The sequence below is a fragment of the Mastigoproctus giganteus genome, chromosome 6 (assembly GCF_048544385.1).
Source record: "Mastigoproctus giganteus isolate SK-2022 chromosome 6, ASM4854438v1, whole genome shotgun sequence".
NCBI lineage: Eukaryota > Metazoa > Arthropoda > Arachnida > Uropygi > Thelyphonidae > Mastigoproctus > Mastigoproctus giganteus.
The window spans coordinates 112151608-112170774 of record NC_143580.1 but is presented as its reverse complement, the minus strand read 5'-3'; the positions used below and the strand labels follow the sequence as shown (position 1 = coordinate 112170774).

The window sequence follows — 19167 nt, the reverse complement described above, 5'->3', positions numbered from 1 at the left end:
GAAAGGGTGCAAGAATATTTTCTGATAGCATCAGCAAATATTCTTGTACCCTTTCTATTTAAGTGAATCCCATCTCTGTAGAAGCAGTCATTCCTGTTAACAAGCACAGACCAGGCTGAGAAAAATTCTACCCCTTGAGTCTTGCACAATCTCTCCAGGGCCGAATTAATCGACAAGGCTCTCATCATATACTCCCTCCTATCGTGTCTTGGCAGAATTGCAGACACTTTCAAATTCAACCCTAACTCACGGCTTTTTTTCAGCATTGTCTTGTATTTGTTAAGTAATTCTGCTAGTCTCCTACTCTTAATATCATTAGTGCCAACATGTACAACAATATCACACTTTGTGCCCTTAAAGGATAATATCTGCCCTACAATGTCATCAGCCTTTGCCCCTGGCAGACATACCCTGGTCTTGTTCCATCTATCCTTTTTGCAAAATATGTTCGCTGTTTCCCTGACAATAGAGTCACCTACAACAACTAGTTCCTTTGGGACCAGCACATTCTGCCTTGGGGGTTGCCGCTGTGTTGCGTGATGTTCAAGTGCAAGCTCTGGCATTGATGTTGGAAGATGAGAGCTTGATGGGCTCCTCAATTTAAATCCTTCGAGGGTATCCACCTTGTCCTTCAAGCTCTTTTATAAGCCCATAACAGTGCCGAGTTGGCGCCTGATTTCCTCGCACTCCTTACATTGTTCACACACAAAGACAATATTAATTCCATTGGCAATATCATGTCCTGTTCATGATTGCTCCACAAACATCAAACAAGCAGTGCATTTCAATAGACTGTGACTCGAGGACAACCCCCCCCCCTCAGTTCTCCCCTGAGCCACAGCACTTCCAATAGTTTGAGCCTTTTGCTTTGCTGCTCTGGTCTGAGACATGATTTCAAATTCAAGTTCAATAAAATTCCAATACAAAATATAACCGTAAAAATATATCCCAATGTAGTTATAAAACTATATATATGTATTTTGGTATCGAATATTATCTCCAAGTTACGTTATATGACTTTCTTATCCCCTGTCAACTTATATGTATTAATTTTTGATGTTACATATGTAATAACCAGGTCGCTATATTTATTTAGTTAAAAAAGTACAATTCAACCGAAAATTAAATTTAATAAGATTAATAAATTTTACTGATTAATTGATACTACTATACTCGGTATCTAGTTTTCTGTTAAAACCTTAACGTTGTATCTTATAACAATGGCGACAAGTTACGAATGGTTAATCTATGGACACGAGGTATTATTTACTTTCCAAATCGTGCTGTCTAAATTCAAAATAAACCATGGAGCTTGACTAGGTCTATAAGCTACTTATAGAAAATAATTTAATCTAACAATTAAGCCAATAAAGCGGCTAAGTATAATTAAAAACTTTTCGTTTGCCAGAGCTGCAAAACCTGTCCACATGTGGATTTGATACCCTTACCGATACTAAGTAATAACTTAGTATCGGTAAGGGTATCAAAATCCCTATCTAAATTCAATTTAAACTAAAGTATTGTTACTAGGAATATAAAGCAACTCTGAAAAATAAATTAATATGCCAATTTAAGTCAATAAAAAAGCAAAAACTTTCGATTTGCTGCAGCCGTAAAACTTTCCAAAGAGTGGAAATCAATGGACACTGGACTTAATGCTATTAGTGGAGTCCTCCAGAGATTGGTGTTGGGGTCATTGTTGTTTTCTGTATTTATCAATGATATAATATGATATTGATGAAAGTATATCAGGCTTAATGTCCAAGTTTGCACTTGATACACGGTTGGCAGAGTTATTAATGACAGTAATTACAGTATACTACTGCAACAGGATTTAGAAAAGTTGGGCAGATGGATTAAGAAGTGGTAATTGAATTTTAACATTGACAAATGCAAAGTACTGTATAGATGGGTAACAGTAATCCCAGAGTAATGTACCAACTGTGCGGTACTACACTTAGGATAGTGGAGAATGAAAAAGACCTTGGGGGTAATTGTGGGAGTCAGATATGAAGTTTTCTGAGCAATGCAGACAGGCTGCCAGAGTAGCTCATGGGGTCTTGTCAATGATATACAGAAATTTTGCTAACAGGGAAAAGAGGTGATTAACCCTTTGTATAAGGCAGTGGTCCGGCCACACCTTGAGTACTACATACATGTCTGCAGGCCTTATTTTAGGAAGGATGTAGAGCTGCTGAAACAAGTACAGAGAAAGGCAACGAGATTGGTAGGGGGAAACAAAAGGTTGCTCTTACCAAGGGAGGCTTAAGTTCTGCAAGTTGCAATGTCTGGAGACTAGGCACCTGCAAGGTGACGTGATTGAGGTGTATAAGGTGTTGAATGGTTTGAGCATGCTCAATGCTAATGGGATCCTTCCTCTTGCTGAGATTATGCACCCGAGGGGGCATAAATTCAAATTGAGGAAAGAGTTGTAGAATTGAAGTGCATAAATTTGCCTTTAGCCAGCCTGTGGTTGATTGCTGGAACAAACTTCTATCTGTCATTGTGGAAGTTGATAGCCTAAATAAATTCAAGGAAGAACTGAACAGATTTTTGGATCGAATGGATGGGTGAAATGGGAAGTGTTTTTTTTTTTTTTTTTTGCATCATGTGCCTCTACTAATACTGGATGTACTAGTAGAGGATGTACTAGTAAAATTGTACTAATGCTAATGATATGAGTGATTCAGAGATGAACGTGAGGATGTCCTTGATATCCGAAGAAGTGGACATCCATTGATCTATTGAAATGAGGACGGTGTTGCGAAGGTTTGGGAAATTGTGGCAAGCGATTTGTCATTTGATCCTTAGAATGATGGCTGATTAGTTGGGTATGAATGAGGAGAATAAGAATAATTTGTCTAATTATGCATGAAGATTTAGGAAAAGGAAACTCTGTGCAAAATTTATGCTGCACAAACTCATGGATGGGCAGAAGCAGCGAAAAGTGTCATCATGCAAAGACATCATCAGACTTGTCAAGACAGTACTGGGTGTTTCAGTATGACCCAGGGACAAAGTGTGAGTGCATGCAGTGGACTTAAATCATTACCAAGGCCCAAAAAAGAGTCATTTACATAAGTCTAGGATGAAGATGATTCTAATTGTGTTTTTCAACAAACAGGGTGTGATTCACAAGGAATTTATAGCTGAAGAAGGGGGGGGGCTAGAGTCAATGATGCATTTTACATACAGGTGATTCAAAGGCCATCAAAGCACATTTGCCATCGAGGCTAAAATTTTGAGAGGAAGGCAGCCAGCTGGTTCTTGTTGCCCTTCAGTCCTCCCCCTCCCATTCCAAACTTTCTATGAAGATATTCTCATGAAACATGGCATTGTACAAATTGCCCATCTACCCTACTCTCCCGATCTAGCACTAGCAAACCTCTTCCTATCAATCAAAATGAAAACTACCCTCAAAGCAAAGAGATTTCAGGATATTAAGGACATAAAGAAAAACGTAACTCCTGAACTGAATGTTATCTATTTGGATGCCTTTGCTAACTCTTTTCAGAAACTTTTAGAAAAGTGTGATAAGTGCATTCAATCAGGTAGTGCTTACTTTCAATAAAAATAAAACCATTTTTGAACTCCTTTACTTTGTGTTCTTTTTATTGCACAAGTCTGGGAACTGTATTGCCATACCTCATACCCCCCCCCACAAAACACACACTGCCCACACACTGAAATTGTATTTATGTGTATATCACAAAAGGATTAATCACAATTGGTGAAGAATAGATGAAAACACATTTTTTAGTATTAAATCAGCTCACACCAACCATAAGAATAAGCATTTACTGTAACTAGAATATTTATTTACATATTAAAATAAAATAAATATTTACAAAAAACTGCTATTATATTAAATATACATGTAAAAACATTAAAACTGTGATAAAATCCTTGAGATAAAATACACTAAAATAAACCGGATTAAAAGCGATATAAAAAATCTGTGGAGCTTTCGGAAGCTTGCGCTCCCTTCCTCAGCAGTAACAAAACTTCCTGCAGCACGTCCATATATAACAGGCTCACGGTACCTATACACGTGGTGCAGTCGGCGCATGGTCTGAACTGGAAGCGGAAATAGCTCGGGAACGTGTTAAGCAAAACCGTTCATCCGTACTTAGGATAATAGTTTCAAACAGAGGATGCATACGCATACCTCTGTCCCTATTCATAATATTGTGGTCGGATGAACAGATTCGTAGGCTCTCGAGCCATTTACGGTTCCAGAACCCATGCGCTCGATCCATGATAACCGCATCCTCTGGGGACAGAGGTATGCGTATGCATCCTCTGTTTGAAACTATTATCCTAAGTACGGATGAACGGTTTTGCTTAACACGTTCCCGAGCTATTTCCGCTTCCAGTTCAGACCATGCGCCGACTGCACCACGTGTATAGGTACCGTGAGCCTGTTATATATGGACGTGCTGCAGGAAGTTTTGTTACTGCTGAGGAAGGGAGCGCAAGCTTCCGAAAGCTCCAGAGATTTTTATCGTTTTTATCGCTTTTAATCCGGTTTATTTTAGTGTATTTTATCTCAAGGATTTTATCACAGTTTTAATGTTTTTACATGTATATTTAATATAATAGCAGTTTTTTGTAAATATTTATTTTATTTTAATATGTAAATAAATATTCTAGTTACAGTAAATGCTTATTCTTATGGTTGGTGTGAGCTGATTTAATACTAAAATATGAATTTTCCCAACCTCAGAGGCCTTTTTCAGGAGATGAAAACACAGTCTGAATCAAATAGTGTCTTCTCTTGTTTTCTTTGAGTACAGTTACAAAATTTAAAACTGCCCATATCCCAGGGGCTCACATCTGGTGAGTATAGGCTTGGCACACCCAGAGTCCTGAGCTGGATATCATCATTCTTCTCTTTCTTGGTGATGCCCTTCTACTTTTGACACTCTTTCTCTCTCAGGGTAACTTGGGAATTTTTTTTTGGCTGGTGCAGTATAAGTCTCAGGCTTCCTTGCACCATATAGCTAATAATAATAATAATAATAATATTATTATTATAGACAGCATCCACAGCAAACATGAGACCAGAAATCAGAGAATAGGAGAATACTTGGACACACTGAAGCAGAACCTCCTCGCACTCAGCAAGAGACTACACCGATACAAAGAGAGCTCCCAGAGGAAAATAAACAACCGAATCTTCGATGAGGACCAAAGAGCCTTTTACAGGAAACTGGGTGAAGATGAGAAAGCAGGAAACGGACCACCCGAGAAGAAGACGATCGAAGAGTTCTGGGGAAATATCTGGAGCAGTGAAGTAAGCACCCTGGATAGAAGTAGAATGGAAGAAAACGAAGGGCATACAAGAGATGAGAGAGTGGGAGATTTGAGAAGAAGAAGTAAAACAGTCGATCAGGAACACCCACAACTGGCGAACCCCAGGAATTGATAACATTCACAACTACTGGTACAAGAAGCTCACCTACACACACAAGACCTAGCAGAGCAGTTCACTTGAATGATAAAGCACCCGGAGACAATCCCGAAGTTTCTCACTGAAGGAGTCACATATCTGAAGCCTAAAGATGAAGATACAAGAAACCCGGTGAAATACAGGCCAATCACATGCCTCCCAACGATGTACAAGATCCTGACCAGCTGCATAACCAAAAAGATATCAGACCACTTAGAGAGTCAGAACATAATGGCCGAACAGCAGAAAGGATGCAAATGGAGGAGCAAAGGATGCAAGGAGCAATTAACCATAGATGCCGCAGTTATGGAGCAAGCCTTCAAGAAGCACTACAACCTATACACGGCCTACATCGATTACCGCAAGGCCTTCGACTCCGTACCTCATAACTGGCTAATAGAGACCCTGAAGATCTACAAGGTCAATTCGATAGTGACAAACTTCCTAGGAGCAACAATGGCGAAATGGAGTACCACCATTAAGGTTGAGAACATCACAACCAGGCCAATCCCCATTAGAAGAGAAATCTTTCAGGGAGATGCTCTGAGCCCACTATGGTCCTGTCTAGCACTCAACCCACTATCCACCATGCTCGATGGCAGCAAGTATGGATATAACCTCAAAGAAGGAAGAAAGAACCTGTACACCCTCACCCACCTGATGTACGTGGACGACATCAAGCTCTACGTGGCAACCGAGAAGCAACTCCAGCAACTACTCCGGATCACCAAAGAATTCAGCAAGGACATCAGGATGGAATTTGGTCTAGACAAATGCAAGATCCACACAATGCACCAGGGAAAATTAGTTGGTCGAAACTACCAGCTGCTGATTGGTAAAGAGATCGAAGCTATGACAGAAGGAGAGACCTACAAATACCTAGAGATAATGCAGGCTGAGCAGTTAAAACACAAGGAAATCAAGAAGTGCCTGACTGAAAAATATCATCAGACTCAGCCTGCTGAAATCAAAATTGAACGGCGGGAACACAGTTAAAGCCATAAACACCTATGCAGGTCCAGTACTAACATACACATTCGGGGTCATAGATTGGATTAACACCGAGCTAGAAGATATCATGCGAAAGACAAGAACAATGATGACCAAGAGTCGCCAACACCACCCAAAGTCAGCAGTGGAGAGACTAACAATACCTCGTAAGGAGGGAGGAAGGGGCCTGATAGACCTGATAGAGCAACAGAAAACAGCGACAGTTAACCTGAAGGATTACTTCGAGAACAACACAGCACCACTCCACCAGGCCATAAGGAAGATAGATAAGTGGTATACCCTACTCAACCTAATCGAGGAACCCCCTCCCGCCCAGACGGTACAAGAAACAAAGTTAGAAAGATGGGCAAAGAAGACACTACAATGACCTCCATCAAGATCACATTGACAACATCGCTTCCAATGCATGGCTCACAAGTGGGAAACTGTTCCCTGAGACTGAAGGATTCCTGCTGGCCATCCAAGACCAGGTAATCAACACCAGAAACTATAGAAAATACAAGGCAAAGGAGCCCGGAATGTCAGATGACACATGTTGACGATGCCACCTGGCCTCAGAAACGATCCAACACATCACAGCGGGGGGTGCAAGGTGATAACCCAGACTGAGTACACTCATAGACACGACCAGGTAGCCAGGATAATACATCAGAAGCTAGCGAGGAAATACCAGTTGACCAAAGAAAGTGTACCGGACTAAAAGTATGAACCCCAAGCAGTACTAGAGACCCGAATCCACAAGCTGTACTGAGACTGTGCCATAATAACGGATAAGACCATCCCACACAACAGACCGGACATAACCCTTGTGGACAAGATGTAAAAGGCTACGTACCTGATTGACAGATCCTGTACACCCTCACCCACCAGATGCCGCAACACTAGCAATGTCCAGAAAACCCATTAGGAAAAAATTAGGAAGTACACGAACTTGAGACATGAGATCAAGGAGATGTGGCATATGCAAGAAGTATCAACCTTCCTGATCATCATGTCAACCATCGGTATGGTACCAAAGACTCTACATAGCAGCCTAGCAGTAATAGGTCTCCGAGAGAACACCTACAAGAAACTCGAGAAAGTCGCAATCCTGAACACCTGTAGGATAGTCAGATTTCCTCGACCAACAGTAACACCAGACATTACAACCACCCTGTGTACTTGGTAGCAGTACCCATTACAGAGTGGAGAAATAATATAAGAGCAACAATAATAATAATATCTAAATTTACAGATCGCGGACATGTTAGCTGCCACCGGGCAATTTAATCTGCATAAATATTTACTACTGTGTGCTTACGTGATTTTCATGAAAGGCCATATCTTTTTTCACATAAAAAATACAGCCTTTCTAACACATTAAAAAGATAATTTTTTGTAATCATTAAACATAATAAAAGGATGACAGATTGCATTGCCTACTTATGAAAGTTCATGACAAGCACACAAGTTCATTGCATTCAATTGATTTAATACAAATATACAGGATACTTAATACAAATATATATACAGGATAGGAAGGGGGGAGGTGTTATGCTATTAGTTAAGAAACACATAAAAACCAAGGAAGTGAAGCCAGTCGACATCGCTGGACAGTGCAGTGTTGAGTCAGTTTTTGTGTGACATAAGCACTGGGAGATCAAAATTGAGAGTAGGAGTGTGCTATAGGCCTAATGACTCTGATGAGTATAATAAGGAACTGTACAGGGAAATAGAGTGGGCCAGTAAATCAGAGGGTCTTATAATGGGAGATTTTAATTTCCCAGATATTGACTGGAATTTGGGGGCTGGATACTCACACACTAGCAGGGCTTTTGTGGATTTATTGGATGATTGTTTTCTACATCAGCATGTTCGGGAGGCAACTAGAGGGAGCAATACTCTTGATTTGATTATCAGCAGTGATTCTTCATGCATTAAGAATCTGCAGATAAATGAACCACTAGGTGGCAGTGATCACAGTGTGCTGAAGTGGGATTTACTCAAAGAGGTAACTACCATTAGGGGTAAAGGGAAGGGTTATTGCTTCCGTAAAGGCGACTACGATGGACTGAGACAGTATTTAAATTCTATACAGTGGGACCAACTGATGATGTTACCAACAGCAAATTCAAAATGGGAAGCATTCAAAGAACTTATCTTGGAAGCTACTAGGCTTTACATACCAACTAAGAAATATTGTTCAAGGTTTAGGCCAAAATGGATGTCAGATGAACTAATGAGGCATATGGCAGAGAAGAAAAATGCATGGGATACTTACAAATTAACACATGACACAGAAGCCTATGATAGATACAAGTTGATATGCAACCAAGTTACAAAGGAGGTTAGGCAGGCGAAGGCAGATTATGAGAAATCCTTGGCAAGGGATGCAAAGAAAAACAGCAAAGAGTTCTTTACTTATGTAAACTCTAGAAGGAAAGGGATGAATCAGATTGGTCCTCTTGATATTGATGGGTCAAGTGTTGATGATCCTGCTCAGGTAGCTAACAAACTAAATGAATATTTTGCATCGACATTCACACATGAGGAGTTATTCAGCGAGGGGAATGCCAGAGGTGTATTCAACTCTAGCAGTAAGTTACAGAATCTTGAAATAACTGGGAGTAAAGTGGAGGAGAAACTGTTGAAGATAAACACAAGAAAGGCACCCGGGGTGGATGGGATCTATCCAGTTATATTAAAGGAGGCAGCAAAGGAAGTAAGCAAACCCTTAGCCATAATTATGAGAGCTTCCTTGGACTCAGGGGAGGTACCCATAGACTGGAAATGTGCAAATGTGACCCCAATTCACAAAGGAGGATCAAAGGCTGACACAAGTAATTATAGACCTGTGAGCTTAACTTCTGTTCCAGGAAAATTAATGGAGGCACTGGTTAAAGAAGCACTGCAGGATCATTTAGACACGACTTCAGTTATAGCTCAGACACAGCATGGTTTTGTTAAGGGGAAGTCTTGCCTGACCAACTTGATTGGATACTATGATGCAGTCACAAAAGAACTGGATGCAGGGAATAACTTTGATATTATATACTTGGATCTTAGAAAGGCTTTTGATACTGTTGCACATGGAAGACTGCTACACAAATTGGAGCAGTGTGACATTGGAGGCAAATTACTGCTATGGATAAAGGGGTGGTTGAGGGGGAGAAGACAGAGAGTGGTAATCAATGGACACTGCTCATCGTGGACTGATGTTATTAGTGGAGTCCCTCAGGGCTCAGTGTTGGGTTCATTATTGTTTTCTGTATTTATAAATGATATTGATGATGGTATATCGGGATTAATGTCCAAGTTTGCAGACGATACAAAGGTTGGCAGGGTTGTCAAGGACACTACTGACACTATGCTGCTGCAACAGGATCTGGAAAGGTTGAGCAGATGGGCTGAGAGGTGGCAAATGAAGTTTAACATTGACAAATGTAAAGTACTACACATGGGAAACAGCAACCCCAGAGCAACGTATCAACTCTGTGGTACAACACTGACAGTGGTAGAGAATGAAAGGGACTTGGGGGTGGTTGTGCAGGCAGATATGAAGTTCTCTGACAGTGCAGACGGGCTGCAAGAGTAGCTCATGGAGTATTGTCAATGATATACAGGAATTTTTCCAGCAGGGATAAGGAGGTGATTATTCCATTGTATAAGGCGATGGTCAGGCCACACCTAGAGTACTGTATACAGGTCTGGAGGCCTCATTTCAAGAAGGATGTAGAGCTGCTGGAACGAGTACAGAGAAGGGCAACAAGATTAGTGAATGGAACAAAGGGGTGCTCTTACGAAGAACGGCTTAAGTTTTGCAAATTACAGTGTCTGGAGACTAGGCACCAGCGAGGTGATCTGATAGAGGTGTATAAAGCCTTGAATGGTTTAAGCATGCTCAATGCTGATGGGATTCTTCCTCTAGCTCAGAATAATCACCTGAGAGGGCATAAATTCAAATTGAGGAAAGACAGATGTAGGATAGACGTGCGGAAATTTGCCTTTAGCCAGCGGGTGGTTGGTTGGTGGAACAGACTTCCATCCCTTGTGGTGGAGGTTGATAGCCTAAATAAGTTTAAGGCTCAGCTGGACAGGTATTTTGAACGAACGGAGGGGTGAAGTGGAAGTGGTTTTTTTTTTTTTTTTTTTGGCTGATGCTGCACAAGCTTGCTTTCTTGCATCAAATGCCTCTACTAATGCTAATGCTAATGCTAAATTTTATTCAGAAACAGCAGCCTTCCTTTCTTGGTTTTTCACTGATGTTTGTTTCTTTGTTACTTGCATCATTACTTATTAAATTATTCCCATTAATTTAATGCATTATTTTGGTTGACTTTATTGATTTTATTTCAGACTGGCATATGCAAAAATCTTATAACAGAACTTCGTTATATTTCTTTCCTCTTATTTTTGATCTTTTTCATTTAACTGAAATGTATCACAGTTATGCAAAGATAATTCTTTAACTACTTCTGTTTTATATTTTGACACTTCCTCCACAAATAGAATAAATTCCTGACTATAGTACTACCAACCAAGCAGTAGCCAATTCAAAAACATTTAAAAAATTCTGTACCAGGTACATAATATGTCCTGCCACTAGCATGTTTAACATGTTTTACATTTAAGAGTCATTAGTAGGTGTTAAAAATGTTTTAATTTTCAGATACAGTGTTAATAAAATTCATGGATAATAATATAACAATGTTTTTATTTTATTAATAATAATTACATATCGTCGGTTGCTGAAAGTATTGGTCTGTGATGACTAAAGTGGATATATAATTTTTACATTGAAGAGATTTTAGTTCACGACTAAATACACCATCTATAGTTGTTTCATTATGTGTAGTATTTATTGAAAGATCTGATGACTTGTCCAAGTTGAAGAATGTTTTCATAAATGTGCACAACTCTTTTCCAGCGTCAAGTTTAATTGTAAAAAAAAAAATTACATTCAATCTGAAAACACCAGGTGGTTTGAAACCAGATGCATTTTCGAATTAATGCATATTCAAATTAATGCATTTCTCAGTTTCCAAAAGTTTTTTTGTATCTTAAAACCTTAATATTTGTGTTTCTAAATTCCTTATCTTTCCAGCGGTATGCTATATGTCTACATTATCCTGTTTATTATATAAGAAAATTTCCTTGATCACATGTTTACATTTTCTGCTATCCTGGAAAAACTACTGCAATTTTCTGAGGTTTGAAAGTTTTTTCCTCTAGTATAGAGCTAAGATGAAGCTCCATGCAAAATTTCATTAAATTTGGTCCAGTAAAAGATAAATTGTTGTTGCCATCATACATGTATGATTCCAAAAATATAAGTTACAATAATTCGCTTCTGACGGAAGCCGAAGATTACATTACTTCCATAATGCTTTTCGCATGAGAGTTTTTCGTTACAAAATTTTTGGAATAACGCCAATAAAAACGTTTTTAACGTCAAAACATTGTTTAGAGAATGCAGTAATACAGAAGAAAACTGTTTGGGAAAGTGCATTAATGATAATCTTAGATATCAATAAGTTAGAAAAAGCAATACATTGGTGTGACTTGAAATAACAAAAAAATCAAGGCAGCTGAACAGTGTTTAATATCTGTTTACAAATATGTATACAATAAACTCCTGTTATGGTGGTTTTTAGGAGACTAAACAAAAGAACACTATAATAGGACTCTGCTCCTTTTATGGCCTATTTTTTTTTGAATATTCAATTATTTCATATTCAATAATTGCTTTTTTTTTTCGGCGTTTATAAAGGAGTTGTTTATATGTTAATTGAAAACCTGCACACTTAATGTACTGTGCTTGTACCTTCAACTTTTTTTAGCATGCTATTAACAAGTATGAAAAAAAAAAAAAAAAGATTTTATTAAATTAAATTAAATATATCATCAGTATATGATATATTTGATAAAACATGATAAATTGTATTAATATAATAATAATAATGCTGTCATTAATGGTATTTAGTGATGTCATGTTGAACACACACATGACAATGCTTTCTGTTTTAGTAAGTAAAGCGGACAAACAAAGTTGAATATAAAAAAAAAAGCTGTGGAGAAATATTGCATGCACAAACAAATGGGAAGATACTGAGTTATAAAGATCTGCCTTTCTACTTTCAAAGCTTTGAGCTAAATATTAAATAAACAATGGAAACAATTTCCTCCAAGTAAACTGCACCATTAATTGTTCCTAGAATTTAATGTCTTATTATCCCTTTTCCAAAATCAAAACTCAAGAGGAAGGAGGGTAATATCTGACTTTATTCCATCAAAAGCAACTTTACTTTTTTATTCCTTAAACAACAACAACAAAAAAAAAAAAAAAAAAAACTAATGAAAAATAGTAGTAAGATAGTATTTTAAATGGGGCTGTTAGGTATGTTAAAAAAGTGCACGGGAGTTCATAGGATTAACCATGTGACCAAAAGAAAAGAGTATTAAATATGTGATAGCTCTATAAACAGGAGTATTATAACATAGGTTTAATGTACATAATTTTTTTTATAGCTCAACTAATTTTAGTCGAATAGTCTACTATTTTTAGGGTTCATATTCATTTTTCTTTTGGTTAAAATGATGAACAGAAATATGAAGCACTTGTTGCAATTATTTAAAATGCTGGTTTTTTTTGTGTATGTGTCTTAATAAACAAGATTATCTTATTTTTACAAGCATTAGAGTAACCGAGTCACTCTAATGCTTGTAAAAATTAGCAGAACTAACAGAATTAAAATATAATAAAATGTTGCAGGTTGAGAACCTAATTTCATTTTCTCTAGGCCTTTAATTTTGTTGTTCACAGATTTGCTTTTTGTAGGTATCTTCAGGAATTTGCTTCAAATGATGAACTCTAATTGTATTTTGTACAAAGTGATTCAAAAGCCTGTGCACTTATACTACAAATGATAATGTTATCTCATTCTTAGCATCAGTGTTAAAACAAATGCTAAAAATAGTCTGTGACTTTTGAAATACAGGACTCTCTCGCCAACTGTGGGGAATACATTCCTGAAATGTGCTCTTTGGCAAAACTAAGGTCATATATAAAGCAAGCAATTGGAAAAAAACAGAATAATTATAGCAATAAAATATATTAAAAAACAGTAAATTTCATTTCCCATTTATACAGCATGAAAATTATAAGGTTGACAGTACAATAAGAAAAACAAGTTAAGAATAAGAGGATGGAACCATATATGCATAAATTCAGATATTCAAATTGCTCTTCTACCACGAGAAATTAATAATGCTTCTATGTGACCTGTATGGGGGGCATCTGTAAATACTTGGCTGCTTTTCAAAGTTCATTATGTAAATATGACCTTTTGGAATCTAGGTGTGGGTGTTCCCCCTGAAGAAATTGTGCCTTTATGTTTGGTTCTCTTAATCTTTCAGGTTATTTTTGTTTTCTCTTATTTTAGCTTTTTTTTTTATTTGATTGTCTGCAGGACATAATTCTATAGTTTTCTTGTATAATATAGGCAGCAGTATTAAACTAACCTTGCAGATTTCTTGGGGCATGGGACCCACAGTGAAAGTGGGCTTTCATGTTCAATATGTTATTATTTATTTTATTGGTCGGTTAATTTTTATTTCCCATATGGTAACAGTGGGAGGTTACCAGTGGTGGTCCTATTTCCCCCCCCCCCAACCACTATGTCCAAAATAATGTAGATTTTTTTTACTGCTACATAATGTTTAAAGTTCAATGATTCTCTGGAACACTGTTTTATCTCCCTCCATTAGAAAACCCTAAAACCGCCACTGGTTACCTGTAAACTTAATGAGCTGTAGTTTCAGCATTATTAATTTCACAAGGTAAAACTGTGATTAATTTGAATAGGACATAATACAGAGGAAAATAAATGTTAATTTACATTATTATACAGCAGTTAAAAAAAGAACGAAAGGAATTACCTCAATATTGACTTGTAGAATGCTTCAATGCTAGCACTGTCCATTATTCAAATGAATATAAAAACTAACTTATATGAATTCTCCATGCCCGAAGCAACATGAATGATTTAACGCACTTGGAATCAAAGGTCTAGGAACTCCAAACCCGACCCTAAAATACATCAAACCACCAACAAATATCCATGAGCAAAAGAAGTAATTTTAGCATTACCAAAGGCACGTGATGCAAGAAAGCATGCTTATATAGCATCAGCCAAAAGAAGAAAAAAAAAAAAACCCTTATTTCACCCATCACTCGCTCCAAATGTTTGTAAAGTTCTGCCTTGAATCTATTTAAGCTATCAACTTCTACAATGACAGATGGAAGTTTGTTCCAGCAATCAACCACCTGCTGGCTAAAGGCAAACTTCCACACATCTATCCTACAACCGTCTTTCCTCAATTTGAATTTATGCCCTCTCAGGCGATTATTCTGAGCCAGAGGAAGAATCCCATCAACATTGAGCATGCTCAAACCATTCAAGGCTTTATACACCTCAATCAGATCACCTCGCAGGTGCCTAGTCTCCAGATTCTGTAATTTGCAAAATTTAAGCCTTTCTTCATAAGAGCAACCCTTTGTTCCATTCACTAATCTTGTTGCCCTTCTCTGTACTTGTTCCAACATCTCTACATCCTTCTTAAAATGAGGCCTCCAGACCTGTATACAGTGCTAAAGGTGTGGTCTGACCATTGCCTTATACAAGGGGATAATCACCTCCTTATCCCTGCTAGAAAAATTCCTGTATATCATTGACAAGACACCATGAGCTACTCTTGCAGACCATCTGCACTGCTCAGAAAACTTCATATCTGTCTGCACAATTACCCCCAGGTCCTTTTCATTCTCTACCACTGTCAGTGTGGTACCACAGAGTTGATACAGTTACTCTGGGATTACTGCTTCCCATATGTAGTACTTTACATTTGTCAATGTTAAACTTCATTTGCCACCTCTCAGCCCATCCGCTCAACTTTTCTAGATCCTGTTGCAGCAGTGTACTGTCATTAGTGTCATTAACAACCCTGCCAACCTTCGTATCGTCTGCAAACTTGGACATTAAGCCTGATATAACATCATCAATATCATTTATAAATACAGAAAACAACAATGGACCCAACACTGAACCCTTCAGGACTCCACTAATAACATTAGTCCACGAAGAGCAGTGTCCATTGATTACCACTCTCTGTCTTCTCCCACTCAACCATCCCTTTATCTATAGCAGCAATTTACCTTCAATGTCACCACCAACCACATGGAAGACTGCTACAATTTGTGTAGCAGTCTTCCATGTGGTTGGTGGTTGGTTGGTTGGTGGAACAGACTTCCATCCCTTGTCGTGGAAGTTGATAGCCTAACTAGGTTTAAGGCTCAGCTGGACAGGTATTTCGAATGAACAGAGGGGTGAAGTGGAAGTGGTTATTTTTTATTTATTTTTTTTTTTTTTTGGCTGATGCTGCATAACCTTGCTTTCTTGCATCAAATTCCTCTGTTAATGCTAATGTGCAACAGTATCAAAGGCTTTTTCTAAGATCCAAATATATGATATCAAAGTTATTCTTTGCATCCAGTTCCTTTGTGACTACATAATATCCAATCAAATTAGTCAGACAAGATTTATCCTTAGCAAACTCATGCTGTGTCCGAGCAGTAACTGAAGTCTTGTCTAGATGATCCTGCAATGCTTCTTTAACCAGTGCCTCCATTAATTTCTCTGGAACAGAAGTTAAACTAACAGGTCTGTAATTACCTGTCTCCCTTTGATCCTCCTTTGTGGATTGGGGTCACATTTGCACATCTCCAGTCCATGGGTACCTCCCCTGAGTCCAGGGAAGCTCTCATAATTATGGCTAAGGGTTTGCTTACTTCCTTTAATATAACTGGATAGATCCCATCCACCTCAGGTGCCTTTCTTGTATTTATCTTCAACAATTTCTCCTCCACTTTACTCTCAGTTATTACCAGATTATCTAGCTTACTGCCAGAGTTGAATACACCTTTGGCATTTCCCTCCCTGAATAACTCCTCATGTGTGAATGTTGATGCAAAATATTCATTTAGCTTGTTAGCTTCCTGAGCAGGATCATCAACAGTTGAACCATCGATATCAAGTGGACCAATCTGATTCATCCCCTTCCTTTTAGAGTTTACATGAGTAAAGAACTCTTTGCTATTTTTCTTTGCTTCCTTTGCCAAACATTTCTGGTAATCTGCCGTCGCCTCCCTAACCGCATTTGTAAGTTGGTTACAGACCAGCTTATATCTATCATAGGCTTCTGTGTCACATGTTAATTTATATGTATCCCATGCATTTTTCTTCTCTGTCACATGTCTAATTAGTTAATCTGACATCCATTTAGGCCTAAATCTTGAACAGTATTTCTTTGTTGGTATAAAAAGCCTAGTAGCTTCCAAGATTAATTCTTTAATGCTTCCCATTTTGAATTATGGCTAAGGGTTTGCTTACTTCCTTTAATATAACTGGATAGATCCCATGCAGAATAGAACTGGATAGAACTGATGGTAACATCATCAGTTGGTTCCACCGTATAGAATTTAAATACTGTCTCAGACTACCGTAGTCACCTTTACGAAAGCAAAAACCCTTCCCTTTACCCTTGATGGTAGTTACCTCTTTGAGTAAATCCCACTTCAGCACACTGTAATCACTGCCACTGTGATTTTGTTCATTAATAAAAAGAAATGTGAAAATGGTATAAAATTTTTTACTTTACTGAAGCCTAGTCAGCTCCAGGAAAGTAAAAAACTTATATAATTTTCACATTCATTTTTATTAATGGACAAAATGTCTTTTTTGCTGGTGGATATTTGTTGGTGGTTTGATATATTTTGTGGTCAGTTTTGGTGCATTAGATCATTGATGTTTCTTTGGGTGTGGAGAATTCATTTAAGTTAGTTTTTATGTTTATTTGAATAACAAAGAGTGCTAGCATGAAAGTGTTCTATAAGTCAATCAATATTGAGGTAATTCCTCTCATTCTTTTGATAACTGATATATATAACGTAGAACTTATTGAGCCCTGTTACTCTGACATTTATTAATTATTATACAACAAACATGATGATCTTCAAAGAGTTATGAAAACAAGTCAGAAACACTCCAGGAAAAATGTAAATGGTAGTCAGAAATATGAAGATCTACATAGAGGTAGCAACATATCGAAAGACGACACCAAACCTAGTATATATCAGGGGTCACCAACTGATATATACAGTGTTCTTCATTCAGTGATTTAGTACAGACCACAAATAAGTTTTCAGATGAAGTAATTATTTTTGTTTTGCATTTTTGCAAGCTCCTTTAATTTGATGAATATCATTTAAAAATCTGATCATATGTTTCATTTTAAATAAATTTAATTCCTTTATTTAATTTTTTTAATTTCCATATCATAATATGGTATGCAACCATATCATGATATGGAAATAAAAAAAAAATAAAAAAAAAATAAAGAAATTAAATTTATTTAAAATGAAATAAAGTGTATAATTATTTCTTGTCTCTTAGGTGTAGAAAAACACAAGCTGCATATGATCACTGCATGATAGATAAACTTGATATGGAGCGACCTCCAATTGGCTACTTTACAAGGCCTCGTCTTCATCATACCGATCGTTCTAAGCCAGAACCCATTCCACATAAGCAGTATGAACCAGTTCCTGAATTGCCTGATGATTATCCCCGTGAAGCTGCAAAATATGGATCACGATTTTATTTCTTTAATTAAACAGAATTTTATTATGTTTGAAAAATAGAATCTAAGTTGCATTTTCCTTCTTCATTGTTGTCAGTTAGGAGTGTAATATAAATGCGACAATTGATAAATAGGTGTAACAATTGAAATGTGTATTGTACAGATTTCAGATGCTGTAGAATAAAAATAGTGTTCTGGTTGCACTCATATGTTTTGTTCTAAACTATTGAATATTTAAGTGAAAAAAATATTTTTCAATACATGCTATAAGCCTCCTTATCTGACATAATTAAGACTGGTAGTAGCTGGTCATTGAAAAAAGCCAGTTAAAGTGAAGAATCATAAAAAGAAGTGTACATATGTACCTAAAGAATTATATTTTGGCTTAAAACATATACAGTACTTGTAAATTCATTTACTCATTTACATAAAATCAGTAATTTTTATCTGTTTAGATGATGAAATGTGACATTTTACAGTATAGTCACTCCACTTTTTTTATAAACATTGCATCACTGGCTGTTGAATCAGGTGTCCATTCAATATAATGTAAAACTCTAAACTAAGTAATTTTTGGTGGCTGCATGAGAAATTTTTGGTCCCGAATTTGATTTAATCTCTTCTTTTTCTTCATATTTAGATACATCTGTTTCTGCCACATTGTGTATATGATTTTTGCATTGTCTATAATTTCATTTTCCAAAAAACATTATGGTTCGATGCCTGTGTTATCAATGTTTTAAAGCAGGAAATCTGGCAAGTCAGTTGAACTAGCAAGTTGGTTAAGCAGAGGTTGGGTTAAGAGGGTTTCTACTGTAGTAGGAATTTTGTACATCATGCAGATAGAATTCCTGAATATCTTTGGTATTGGTAAATCTACCATCAGGCTTAAGTCCCTGAATAGGATTATTTCAATCTTCATGGAATATTTGTATAAAATATCGGCATATCTAGAAACATGTAAAGGAAGTTGATAAACATCAAATTCAAGAGACTTTACTAAAGGAAATTAATATATAAATTGAAAA

General features: G+C 37.2%; 1 protein-coding gene across 1 annotated transcript in view; it reads left to right on the top strand.

Annotated features, from left to right (window-relative positions):
- Positions 1 to 18346, top strand: part of ND-19 (NADH dehydrogenase [ubiquinone] 1 alpha subcomplex subunit 8) — a 70700-nt gene extending 52354 nt beyond the window's left edge. The window contains exon 3 of the mRNA XM_090375261.1: positions 17953 to 18346. Coding sequence (XP_090231387.1) covers positions 17953 to 18172 — 220 coding nt within the window. The 3' untranslated portion in view covers positions 18173 to 18346. The remainder of the gene's footprint in view (positions 1 to 17952) is intronic.
- Positions 18347 to 19167: the final 821 nt, after the last annotated feature.